Source organism: Xenopus tropicalis, chromosome 6 (assembly GCF_000004195.4).
Source record: "Xenopus tropicalis strain Nigerian chromosome 6, UCB_Xtro_10.0, whole genome shotgun sequence".
Classification (NCBI taxonomy): Eukaryota; Metazoa; Chordata; class Amphibia; order Anura; family Pipidae; genus Xenopus; species Xenopus tropicalis.
This window is the reverse complement of record NC_030682.2, coordinates 122628069-122642470: the sequence shown is the minus strand read 5'-3', so window position 1 is coordinate 122642470 and position 14402 is coordinate 122628069. Positions and strand designations below refer to the sequence as shown.

The 14402-nt window shown below is 35.7% G+C and overlaps 1 protein-coding gene across 2 annotated transcripts in view; it reads right to left on the bottom strand.

Moving 5' to 3' along the window:
* The window catches only part of LOC100495973 (polyamine-modulated factor 1-binding protein 1), a 263073-nt gene that overhangs the window by 233693 nt on the left and 14978 nt on the right, over positions 1–14402 (bottom strand). For both annotated transcript variants that reach the window (XM_018095150.2, XM_018095149.2), the window contains exon 2: positions 8971–9109. In XM_018095150.2, the coding sequence (XP_017950639.2) occupies positions 8971–9084 (114 nt within the window). In that variant the 5' untranslated portion in view covers positions 9085–9109. The remainder of the gene's footprint in view (positions 1–8970; positions 9110–14402) is intronic.

Here is a 14402-nt window from a genome sequence, read left to right as displayed (position 1 = left end):
AATGATAAGACGTTTTGTAGACATATTCTTTCATAGATTGTATAACAGTAGTATTCAAGCCCTATCCCATTGGACAGGGATTAAAAAACAAAGCCCCACAGGTTACTGAGTTCAAGTTTCAGATCTGCCAGTAAAAGTTTAATAATATTAGGATTTGTTTGTAGGAAGAAGTGCATGGATGGTGTTTTCACCACACCCTTGTCTGTATAGGGGTAATATAATTTAATATAATACAATAATAACTCAAAAATTAAATGTTGCCCTAAAAAATCTGCTCCATTAAAATAGTTTTTAGGGCTTATACTGATATGCATTTCTTTTGGCATTCACATTTGTTAGAGTTCCAACATGGAACCCCTTTAGGAACAAGGCCAAATGAAGCAAAATATCTTCAACCTACTGTAGGTTTACCTATGAGTATTCGGAACTGCATGTAAGCTAATGTTGTTAGAAACCATAACCTGCCCCCCTTGCAATATAAAAAAGTGTTATAAAACAGCACTACCGCTCAGTTCTAAAAAAAAATTTCTTGATTTATGCGCTGATAAACAGAGAACACGTTGAAACTGCTAGGGACCCTCTAGGATCCACAGTTAGATATCTGATAAATCCGCCCCATAGTCATGGGTAAAGGGATAGGTTACGTGCATTGTACACGTGCACATTTATGTACAGCCTATAATCTTGCTTTAAAGAAACCCCCTACTTGAATAGATTAAAACAGGGCTGTATAGAATGATGCACTAAATACTAGTGCATTGTTACGTCTTTCTGATCCATCATTACCATCACTAACCATAGCACTACTAATTTCTAAAAAATGCTAAGCCACTAAATGTTTTCCCCCTCTCTATTCAATTGGGCTGTACATCTCAATATTATATTATTCATTTTTGACACTTTTTAATTCAAACAATCTATATAAAGAGATTAATATACACTGTCTGATCCCATAATGTGTATGCTATTTTAAATATTACAATGAACATACCCTAAAGACTACAAAAATGAGATCACAATATTAACAAAACCTAGAAGGGCCTGCATGATGTTTTTTGGCCCACAAAGAGGGAAAGATTAATTAATGCTAGAGTAAAAAAGTATGGGGGCATAGTAAAGTATTGCTAGGTAGGGAAGTGGTTGTCATTTTCAGTTTGGCAGGTGACAGTAAAAGTTCCCTACAGTGACCCCTACATTGTGGGTAGCTGTTTGTTATTTTAGTTTGTTACGTTGTGGTCAGAAGTGTAGTACTGAGGGCAGAGGTACAATAGTTCTTAAATAATGTAGTTTGGGGGGAAGGGGTTCTTTTTCAGGCAAGTCTTAGGCAGAATACTTAATTCACCAGTTATAGCTTTATTGACAAATGTCCTTTTTGCATCCACGATTACCCAATAGCCATTCCCTTTGCTAATCTTGTGCAAATGTGTCTCCTTCTTCAGCAGTCTCTCCACCTTTCTCCCAATTCTACCTGTGCCATTCTCTCCTCCTTTCCCCCAATTCTCCACATTCTCCATTCTTCCCCACTACATATTGCTCCCTCCTCACATGCCATTCCTTCCCTTTCTTTGTCAGCTTTAAAGGGAAACGAAAGGCAAAATCAATTGGGGGTGCCAAAATGTTAGGCACCCGCAAGTGACTTTAACCGCTTACCTCGTACCCCGGGCTGGTGCCCCTGTTAGGAAAAAACAGCACCAGCCCGGGGTACCTGGAGCGGAATGCTTCCTTCTTCCGGCTTCCGTTGCTGGAATGCCAGCGGTGGGCGCATGCGCAGTAGAGTGAAAAGCCGACTTTAATGTTTAAGTTCAGCTTTTCACTCTACTGCGCATGTGCACGCAGCGAATCAGGAAGAAGCAAGCGCCGGCAGCTACCCCGGGCTGCTGCTATTCCCTCCTCACAGGGGCACCAGCCCGGGGTAAAAGGTAGGTGGTCAAAGTCACTTGGGGGTGCCTAACATTTTGGCACCCCCAAGTGACTTTGACTTTCTTTTTCCTTTAATATGCATTTTTTTCTCTTTCTTTACCCATGTGCCATTTTCTTTTACTCCTTTTGTCCTTTTCCAATGTGCCATTATCGCTCCCTTTAGCCCCCCGCCAATGTGCCATATTCTTAACTTTAATACTCCTCACCATGTGCCATTCAGCTTTCTCTCTTCTGACATGCAACATTTTCTTCCCCTCCTTCCATGTGCCATCCTTTCCTTGTGCCAACCCTGCCCCTAGACCCATTCTGTTCAAAACTGACACTTTCTTTCAGCAGCCATTATTTTCTCCCTACCCCCACTTTTGGATCTGCAGTAAGAAAAAAAACTCTGTAGACCGATGACTAGAAAAATGAGTAAGAGTTGTAGAGAAAAAAATGTAAAGTGTGTGCACAAAAAAAAAAAAAAATAATATGGATGAACAGTCAGAGGGAACACAGAGATTGAATCTTTGGATGAAAAAGCACAATTATGTTATATGGCAGACATAAGATGAGGAGGGGAAGTGGAAAGGACTGGATACAATAAGTAAGCAGAAAGAGGATGGATTTAGAAGGAGCAGGAGAGTAAACGGAGAACCAATATGAAGAGAAAACATTTTAATGGCATTGAAAGAAAAATCTAAGTAAACCCAAAGGAAAGATTTTATTATGCAGTGCATTCTCTGAATACTTTATTCTAAAATCACTTTGAATAAAAAAAAAGGCAGATGGAAACTAGCTTTTTTAAAAGCCCCATAACACTCCAGTGAAGCACTAACCACTTCATAGCCTACTCAAGAAATCAACTAGATACTTTGATCTTAATGTATGTGAAGATTAAATGCAGCAGGAAAAGCTTTTAAGAAGCTTATCTGCATACTAATGTTAATGATAGTGTTTAATTAGTTGCATATTTAATTATGCTTCCTATTAAAAATGAGCCACTTATTCAGTTGGCTTGTCTTTACGTTTGGCACATTTTCAAGGTAAACCACTGAAGCAGGAATTATGTGTAAAGAACGAAGCTCATAGTTGTCAAACATGACAAAGCCGAAGCCAAAACGAAAGCCAGCAAATATTCCTGTTTCATTGGCATTTTATTTAATTCAGTGATATCTACAGAGCTCAGCATTTTGTACTAATAAAGAGATTTTCTGTCTTAGCATTGGAACATGAAATGGTTAAGGGCTGACATTTCCACTAAGAATATATCACTATTTTTTAATTGTAATAATTAAATGAATACATTATACACTTGAAGGGTATTCAAAGAATAAGTAAATTATAATGGAGAGGCAGCTGACCAAATTTGCTTCAAATATAAAAAAAAGATCTGAAGGATGGATCAGTGCACATACCCTGGCTCCAAGTTTTACTAGTAATTTGCCCAGTTTTAGATAATGTATGCACTTGCACACAATGGATTACTAATAAAACACAGGGCCAGGGAATACATCCTCCTTAAGCAATTGCACTAATGGAAAAATATTACAACACAGCTCAGAAGCTCTTCAATGTCTATGAAAGGTATGAAGACACTTCATGGGACAATTTTTGACAAGGTGCATTAATTTAGAGACCTTTGCCCCATTAAAGGAATAATGTATTAAAAGTATTAAATAATCCTCCCAGTACACAATGTTATGGTGCAAGTAGTGCACATTCATAAACTCCCTTGAGTAAGCATTACAGAGTCGTGTCACACCACATATCATAGGATAACTAAATTGATACTACTCACTGACTGTAAAGGAATCAGGTAACTCTTGCAGAAAAACATTGTTTATTTTAGCTAGTTGTGACTTCCTTAAAATAATTATTTGGTGATCTTTCTTGTTTTGTTTATATGTTGGCAAGTACTTAAAGATAAAAACATTTGCAAAGTGCAACGCTTAGTTTGTGCATTAGGTTAAAGGACAACTAAAGCTTAACAAAAAAATAGGCTGGAAATGCTACAGATTATGGTTCCACTTGGCAGGGAAGATCTGTGCCCCCAAAGATGCTCCCAGTAGCTCCCCATCTTCTTTCTGCTGATTCACTGCACATGCTCTGTGCTGCTGTCAGTTACTGAGCTTAGGGACCCACTCACAATATACTGGGGGTCATTTATCAAAACAAGGCAAATTGGCCCATGGGCAGTAACCCATAGCAACCAATCAGTGATTGGCTTTTTTCAGTCATCTGCAGGTAAAACAATATATGCAACAATCTGATTGGTTGCCATGGGTTACTGCCCATGGGTTAATTTGCCCAGTGATGATAAATGACCCCCACTGTATATATGGAATATAAACATCACAACACAAAGCTGAACAGTAATTAATTTAGAGTTACATTACATGGCAGCACAGAAACCAGTACAATTAGAATCAAAACTGAATCATCAATAGTGATGAGCAAATCTATTCCGCTGAAAAATTCTGGAAACTTCAGAAAAATTTGTGAAACGGTGAAAAATTTTTAAAACTTTTTTTTAAACACTCAACTTTTTTGACGCGACCTAGCCCATTTTTCTGCGACCACTACTTTTTTGGATGCAATTTTTCTGCGGCAAAATTTTGCGGCCACTTTGACAAAACATTTGCTAATGCCGAAATTTCGCTGCAAATCCATGCCTAGCGAAAAAATTCACTCATCAGTAATCATCAACCCTGTTGACCCGGATTGCCCCGTTTTGACCCATTTCAGAAGGACTGTCAGAGTCAAAACTCCCTGGCCAGTTTTCCAAATTAGGGAAACCTGGCTTCTCCATCTTTTCCTCTGCTTCCATATAGAAAATCCTTATCATCAAGGTTACATATTTTCTAAAAACTGATTTACTGAGAATTTTGTATGCATTGATACTTTTTAAATTTGGAATAATTTGTCAAAACAAGATGGCCAGAGATTTGCTTTTTCAGCAGCAGGGTGTATATTTAGATCATCATATATTTATGTATACTTATGTATTTAACTTTTGCTCAGAAAATATGCCTATAAATAACATTTCAACATTGATTAATACATAAAATCATATGTATATATGCAAGCACACACATGCGCATTTTAATGTTTTTTTTTTTTGGCCTTTACCAGACAATTTATTTTAGTAGTTAAATAACTCAGAATGTTGCTATGTACCATGAGAAACTTCCAAAATAACAAATTCTGTTTTCAAAGAACCTTTCATGTCTGACCTGTTTCATTTCTTTTTACACAGCTGGAAAGGGATAAACAATCCACAGACGAAGGAAATTGCTCAACTATAAGACTCATATGTTACCCATACACTGCCTTATTCACTAAATATTTTTCCAGTAGGCATAACAGGAGGAAATTGAACTACAATCCCTCAAACCATTAGCAGGAAAAGTCACTTATTAGGAAAATATGTTGAACGCATTATGCAAATCTTAGGTTTTAGGAAAGGAATAATGCGAGTTATAGGACATTAATGAAAGCCTGCTTTTTGCATTGCTATTTAAAAGCTGAAATTAAATAATGTATTGAAATGAATTAAAATATCTGATAACTGGCATTTGTAGCATCATGGCTATAATACTGTGTGGGGGTTTGGTGGTCTACTAAGATTACATTTTTTTCACAATTCGTATTTTTTTTGTGTTAAAACTCAAATTTTTCATGCAAAAAAACATGATTTTTTTTCACAATTTATTATGCAACAAAACTGTGACAAATCCAAAAGAAAAAATAAGTCATATAAAAGCTCATGATCAAGATAATGTAGAAGTCATTTGCAGGAAGATCTTTCTTCACTTGGTTTTAGAAGGTTTTGATGCTTGCAGTTGTCCCACAAAAGCTGCAGTTTTCACATATTTATGCACGTCTTTTTTTTCACACTTTTTCAATTCGGATCTAATAAATGACTGATATTTGTGAAAACCATGAAAATCCGAATGTTGATAAATGCCCCCTAAAAATCCCAGATGTTTTTTGCATAAACCTAATTTTCTTTGTCCCAACACCTTATATCCTTATACTATGCTTATATATATATATATATATATATATATATATATATATATATATATATATATATATATATATATATATATATATATATATATATGATACACTACAGCAAACAGATTTTATTAAACAGAGGCAAATTGCATAGAATTATAAGCAAACACATGTAGTATACATTAAGACATTTCAAAGTTAAAGAATTTATAGTATTTCATGGGAAAGACATCTTTCTTGCTTCAATCAAGGCACTCTCAACAGACATCTGTAGAACAGAGACGTCTTCGGTATGCCTATGGAAAGTAATTTAACCAGTGCTAAAAAGCATAAATGCTGAACTTGATACAGCATATATGCAAATATGTAGGGGAGAAATACTTCTGAGCCCAGTATGCCTTCACATTGAATCTATACATATTTTCACTACTCATCCGAGTAGCCTCTTCAGTTGAACTGAAGAAGCTGCTCGGATGAGTAGTGAAACGTCTTCAATGATTACTTAACAGTCCAGTTGCTTTAGATTTATTTATACTAGATATTTATTAAGTACAAAATACTCAAATGTGAAAGATAAGCATCTAAAAGTTGGCGAGTTCATGTAGAAGTCAATAAGAGTTGTCCTAGGCAAAATGTAAGCATTTTCTTTTAATTGAGGTTTGTCGTATTTTTTGGAAAGTTGGTAGAATAAAATTAATAAAATGGGATTTTTAAAATGGGAGTTTTTTGTTTTCGCACTTTGAATAAGCACAGATTTGAGTTTGGTGAGTTTTCCACTTATTAACAAAAAAACCTTTAAAATTTCACAAAATGATTTATTAAAATAGTTCTTTTTTTTCAGCAAAAAGTTGTGATCAAGTTTCTTGTTGAATTTTTGAGAATTGTGATTCAGAAAATGATAAGAGACACAGGCTTAAGGATGTCCCTGTACCATAAAGCTTGCAATCTAAGTGGGTTTGATCCATATACAAAATACATTCATTTAAGTTCTGCATACATTGGCCAACCCATACCGTTTGTTGCCTGAATAGCTTGCAGGCTGAACACATTGACACTGTACCAGGAGACCACCTTTCACTCAGGCCAACCCTTCAAACAACAGCAGAAAGCATAAAAGAAGCCACAGAGCTGCAGCTTCTCTTTTTTCCAATAACATCCCATAGTAAACAGCCCAACCACATCTGGGCATGTATAGCCACCTTTAGGGTTGTAGCTATTAGCACCTCCTTGCCAAAGAACCCCAAAGCCTGACTACCCTTACTGTACATTGTATACTGATGGAAATGTTTTTCTTCCATGTGAATATTACTTTTTCATCTGTAAATCTCATTAGATATATTTTTATATTTACTTGTTATATATTTACAATCATTTCTAGGTTTATGTGCCATATAATGTGGTAAACAAACCCATCTTAATTATACATCAACCTTTTAATTTCCTTAGCAAAGCAGCCTGCTGCTCAACATTCCTGTGCTTCCTATTTGCTTCTTGTAGACACGTGATCACAACTGCACTTTGTATTCAGGTAGTTGTTTGGCTTGGGACATATAGTGGGTCTAGGTGCACAACCGTGCAATGTTCTATTCAGTTTGTCACCCAATTTTACAATCATTATTTAGCAGGACTAAAATTAAGCTGATTTGGAAACGTATGCAATAACAGCATTAACAGAAAGAAATTTGCAAAAATAGAAATTCATAATAAAAAAAATGCACATTTTCTGTAATAAGGTTCAGAAGAAAGTTGAGCAAATTGTAATTGCACAAGCCAGTAGCATCCAGATCAGATCTTTGCTTTAATTTTCTAACTTACAGTAAGACTGTTCAAAACTACCATCTGACTAACTGCTAATCAACATAAGCACATACCTTGCTCCGCATTAATAGCAATATATAAAATGTGGCCATCTGTAAACATGGACACCTTGCTTCATAAGCCATACATTTAAAAAACAAGAATAAAAAAACTAGGCCATGTTTATACCAAAGATTTCCTTGGTCCATTAATGTTGGATTATAGAATTGGATGACTTGTGCTCCAATAACTCCAATAACTGCAAGTTTATAGTATGGCAGGAAAAAACATATTGGATATTTTTGTAACTCTGAACAGATTCCATCCAATCCAGGAAAAACTGCTCAACCAGTTCCACTAAACTCTATGCTGGATGTATACCAAACAGTTTCTATAATGAAGTTTTGAAAGGTTGCTTATTATCCCTTATTTATAAAGCACAATATATTAGGCAGCACTTTGCAGGGATTATTAATCATTTACATCAGCCACTGTCCCAGTGGAGCTCACAATCGTAGGTCACCATTCCACCCATCAATACAATATATAAATTCATAGAACCCAACATGTTTGCCATTTACAGATAACTATTACTTTTTCTATCAAGGCTCAGGAGGCCCTAATGTAAAATTTATTAAAAAACTGTGGTAAAATGTGCATTACAGGCCCACCATTAAAACATATAGTGGAGCTATAAGTTAATATAAGTATAAGTTAATTTGGAGGATATAATAATTTTACTAGACCCAGCCTAGCAAGTTATTACAACAGATTTACCTTGCATAAATGAAAGTCCTCATATAACACAAAGGACCACCTCACCATTTGGTATAATAGGGTTACGAGGGGATTGGTTACCACATTTATTAAAGGAAGCTGAAAAGGCAAAACTTTAACTAAAAAGCTCTTTTCCTCATGTTGTTACTTTATGCAAGTGAGGAAATCACAAACACCTAGGAATCCTGCACCATTTCCTGCATTACAGTTCTGTTTAACCACTTATATGCTTGTCGTATATATCCTTAAGTTAAGTAAGCAAATGCACATGACAATAAATTTGGCAATGAATAGTTTTTTAAGGGCTTTATAGGTATATAATTATTCCCATCCCATCTATACAATATTGTTTGCTGTTTAAAATTTCTTTTATTAAGCATAATAAGATAAAATCAGATGTAAACTATGCTGCAGTGGTTTGCCCATGGCATGTACACTAGCAAAGGCATGATAGGAAGACGTGTTTATTAATACCTTATCCAGCAGTGCTGCTCCATCATTTATAACCTTCCTGAGGTCATCCTGAAGGACAGAAATCTTGTGATCTTTGGCTTCAAACTGAGTTTTTGTACCATCTCCAAAGTCCATCACTGTACCGTCTTATTTCTTTCTTCTGTATAAAAAGAAACAGTCTTAATAATAATCATAGCAAATTAAAACTCCAAACAAAACAACAATCCTTTGTTTTATAAAGTGATTTCTCATTTTTAATGAATGCTAACATCTCTAGTTCGCAACCATCTCTTTAGCTTTGCCAGAGTGATTTTTATTCACTACAAGGGTAAAATTTTCTCCCCTTCCCACTCAATCAAACCCAACCAAAATAGCAGAGCATGCAAAACAACACAACCTTATATAAAAACAGCTTAATGCTTTATTGTAGGAAAACTATACCCCCCAAACAATGTAGGCCTCTATAAAAATATATTGCATAAAACAGCTTTATATGTATAACCCTGCTTCATCTAAATAAACCATTTTCATAAAAAATACTTTAGTAGTATTGTGTAATCTAAAATAGAAAATTGTCATTTTAAGTACTAAGGGCCGCCCCCCTGGGATAATACAATTCACAGTGCACACCAAAAGGGCACTCATACATGTTAGGTAACATTAGCCAATTAATGGACACAGATTTTTTTTATATTCAACGTTTATTTTGTGGTATCGAGCAACATAAACATTATGGGGCCCATTCATTAAACCATGGTTTTTTTTGTGGTTAAAATCACAATTGCAAAAAATTCAGAGCAACCACAATAATTTCTGATGTTTGAAAATGTCACAAAAATTCTTTTATCAGTCCTACGAAAATATTGTGGTTGTGTTCCGAGTCACAAAATTTTCAGATCCAAACGTTCAGAAACTGTGCAAAAACCTTTCTGGCTTTGAAACCTTCAATGCATGATTTTGGAAGCCTTCCATATGACTCAATGGCACTCTATAGATCCAACCTGGCCAAAAGATAGTCACGATACCAAAGCTTGAATGAATTCTGAAATGGTTGTAGTCTTTGCGAAAAATACAATTTTTTTGTTAAAAAAACATGAAAAAGTAGTGGAGTTTTAACGAAACGATCAATTTAGAAAAATATTAATTTATAATAGCCAATTGTCATATTGTTTTCAAAAATAACAGTTCACATAGTTTTAACCATTCTGTAAAAGGCCAGTTATCTGAAGAAAACAAATAGAGCAAGCAGTAGTAAGTTATTTATCTATATAATAGCCACAGAAAAGGATTGAAAAAGGAAAAGGAGAAATAAAAATCTCCTGTTAACATAAAAAACATAAAAGTCACCCTATCTCATTAAAAGTATCTGGTTTGTTTGGATATATCATTTCTAATCTGTTATTTCCCCTAGGTGTCTTTCACCCAACTTCTGTTATATCAAGGTAAGTATTCACTGTGTTTCCTTTTTTTTTATATGTTCATATTGATTTCTGGTTAACCTGTCAGGACCTGGTATCCTAGTCTCCATTATCTTTAATTTTCCCAATATATTCCTTCCAATTTCTTTTTTCCCTTTTTAACTTCCATTGACTTCTACATAAACTTGCAAGCTTTTAGATGCTGATGTTTTATATACATTTGTTTGGGTTTTTTGCACTTCATAAATATCAAACATTCAGATTTTTGCACCATATAACCAATATTTGAATATTGGGATTTTTAGCCGGAATTGTGGAAAAAATTTTGAATTCAAATGTTGCTAAATCCCCCCCTTACTGTTTATTTACTAAATATTGAAACATATTTAACTATGGCATCAATGCCTAAAATGTCCGTTAGTCTCCATAATGAACCAGACCATCTTCTGGCCAAGTGGTCAATTAAACAGCTGCAGTGGGTTCAACAATATGTATCAAGTTCACAGTGTCTAAGCCAATACCAGTTACATGCACTCCCTGTACCCATTATACCTATCTAGACTATATTAGATCCTGTAGGTGTCCATAATATGATTCCCATAGGATGATACCATTGATTCCATAATCCATCTGTTGTATTTTAGCTCTGGTGTGGTGGCATTCGTAGGGCCACAGAAGGACACTGGCACAAACCAGTTTTAGGTTTGCAGTGTAATGTACTTTTCCCTTGTTCCGTTGTGAAGTGATGGATTCTGGGACTTCCTCTGCTTATCAAAGTGGGGGTCAACAGTTTCTCTGGAAAGTAGAGGGAGTTCAAGTTTCAATAAACAAGGAGAGGGAGGAAGTTGGAGCACTCTGTGAGCTTACAGGGAGGGGGGAAATGGTCCCTGCGAGGAGGTTGGAGTACTCTGTGAGGTTACAGGGAGGGGGGAAATGGTCCCTGCGAGGAGGTTGGAGCACTCTGTGAGCTTACAGGGAGGGGGGAAATGGTCAGACTTTGATGGTTTCCTTTTAATCTGTGGGACTATGTATGTCTGTGTGAAAATAAAATACATTTACATACAGTTGTACTAATATGTCATCAATCAGTATGCAAGCAATATATATATATATATATATATATATATATATATCGGACTATACAACATACTCATGGTTTTATTCATGTAAAAAAATAAATAAAAAATGTCTACAGACAACAACTTTGATTAGAAGACAAAAAAAAAAAATGGAGAAATTGTTTAGTCTTTGGTTACATTTCCCTAAAATCCAAATATCCAAGCTGGGTGGCAGGGGAAAGCTTCTGTTTTCAACACAGTGTAATTTTCCATCCTTCCTTTCTGCTCCATTAGAGAAGGCTAACACAATTATTTACGAACATGCAAAAATGACATACGAATTGTTCCCTCCCAATATCCCCAAGGCAGTAGCCTACAAGCTTGAATCCATATGACATAATTCATCAAATATGAAGAGGGTACTCCGGCTGTTTTTTCCCCTCCTTCTCCTATTATTGGATGCACCCAGTTAGTGAAAACATCAGTGCTGTTAAGTATTTTCAGCAATCAGTTTGTTAAGGATCCAGTCCCCAGCTCCCTGCTACTGCAGTACTTGTACGTTTTTCCCTTGGGTAATGTTAGACACTACATTTGAGCCTGCCAGAACAATTAACCCTACTGTTAATTAGAGGGAAATGTCAGCCACACAGATGGTAAGAACTGGCACCCTGCCATCCCACCAACTGCTGCTGCAAGCAGCTACCCTACTGCTGACAGCTGCTCAGCAATACCCCAAACCAGCAGATGTCAAAACTTTCCAGCCGCGGAAAGCTACAAAAGCAAAGGGAAGGGATTTTTTAGTCCCTACAGTGATGATGGCTGTTTTATTGCTGTGATATCCAATACTTGTTTTCACAATAAAACAATCAACGTGAGTATATTAGAAACACAAAGGAGTATTCAATAAGATAAATCTTACAAGGGGAGAGAAGGGAAGAAAAAACACACACAAATGTGTGCATTACAGCTTTGTGGTTTTCAAATTAGAAGGCTGTCAGCGGCTTAATTCTTTATATAAAAGGGAGCTAAAAAGACTAATTCATGTAAATATTAAATATATTTTTTGTAGACTATATCACTCAGTTACCTCTATAATGGCATTAAAAATAGTAAAAAGTTACAAAAGAGCTTAACAAGAGAACCCTGCTGCATGCTGGGAAGAAATTTGTGATCTGAGTATCAGAAGCCAAAATGACTTCAAAGCTTCTGCCTTTAAAGGTATAGAATCTGTTATCCTGAATGCACGTATAAGGGATATTCCATTATTTGGATTTCCATATCTTATGCCTACTAAAAAATCATTGAAACTTTAAATAACTCCAATAGGATTGTTTTGCCTCCAATAAGAATTAATTCAATTTTAGTTAGGATCAAGTACAAGGTACTGTTTTATTATGACAGAGAAAAAGGAAATAATTACAAAAAATTATAATTATTTTATTAAAATGGACTCTATAGACTTTTACCTGTAATGAATAAGGAATATCAGATTCATAAGGAGGTGCATGGCAAAAAGTGCCCCGGCTACGCTCAACCAGCAATGGGGCAAGCTGCCACATTTACCAGTGAGAAGTACAGCCAGAGAAGCTGGCAGAGATGTTCCTGTATAATAAGGGACAATGTAATGAAAGGTATAGTAACCCCAGTAAATGCAACCTGCTGACTGGTTGCTATTGCTTGCTAGAACGGATGCAATATTTGCACATTTCATTACCAAAAATGTGTGCAGCCCTGGGTATTGCTATTTTATGACTGCTTGGCAAATATTTATCTACGGGACTAGGGAGAGGAAAAACAGAATAGTACAGCACTATAAAACTCCCCCAAGAAGGTTGTAGAAGCCTTGCTGGGTGATGACAGATTCTATTATTTGCCTTTAAAAGTGGCTTGGATGACTTGGACAAGCATAATATACAGAGCTTTTGGGATCATTAGATCTACAGTTAGTTAGTTGGTATAGGTATCTGTATATAGATTTGGAGAGGTTGAAAATGATGGAATACTGTTGTTTTTCAAATCAAATTAACAATGTAACTCAAAAAAACTCACTAAAATTAAACAAAAACTAAAATGTAACTATACTAGTTAAGTAGGGTAGGAACGTACATTATGTTTTGGCCTTCTGTACCAGTCCAAGGCAACCAAGATCTGAGCCTCCAAAATTGCCCCCAGTAGCTCCCCATCTTCTTATCTGCTGATTCCCTGCACATGCTCTGTGCTGCTGTCAGTTACTGAGCTTAGGGACCCACTCGCAATATACTGTATATATAGAATCTAGGAAATAACCTCACTGCTTACAAGAGAACTATTACGAATCTAACTCATTTGTGTACAAAGAACACATTGTATACAGTGGAGATGTCCAATGATGACACTCCAGACATACACAGCAGAACGCTACGTGTTTAAGCCTATTCTAGAATGTGTATAATATATACATTTATACCCACCACTATGGGGCCTATTTATTATGCTGTGTAAAAAACTGACAAAATTCACCACACATCTCCTGGCTTCGCCGTGTAAAAATTGGCGTAATATTTTTATGCATTTTCTCTTCCACCAGAACTTACGTAAAATAGGCCCCTATGTATTTACTTATTCTTATATTAAACCTATTATGTAGCACACAACTACTAAAAGGTGTTAACACCAGGTCCCAGTCTTTCCCTACATTATAATCGTATTCAAAAATTTCTGGGGGGAGCGTTAAAAGCATTCTAAATGCAAACAATAAATTTGCAGCATTCTAAGCATATCTAAATAGCTATTTGTGCAGGAACATCACGCATTCCGTGGAATTTCATATTCTGGAAAATGATATTAGCTAGCAATAAAATACGAAGATGAAGAATTCCATGCCTCAGTTACACAGCTAATTTCCCATAAAAGGGATACATAAACCATCCAATTAGCTGGAAAATGGTGCCAACGTGGTCATTTAAAAAAAACATAAATTAACAAGAAGCTAAATTTC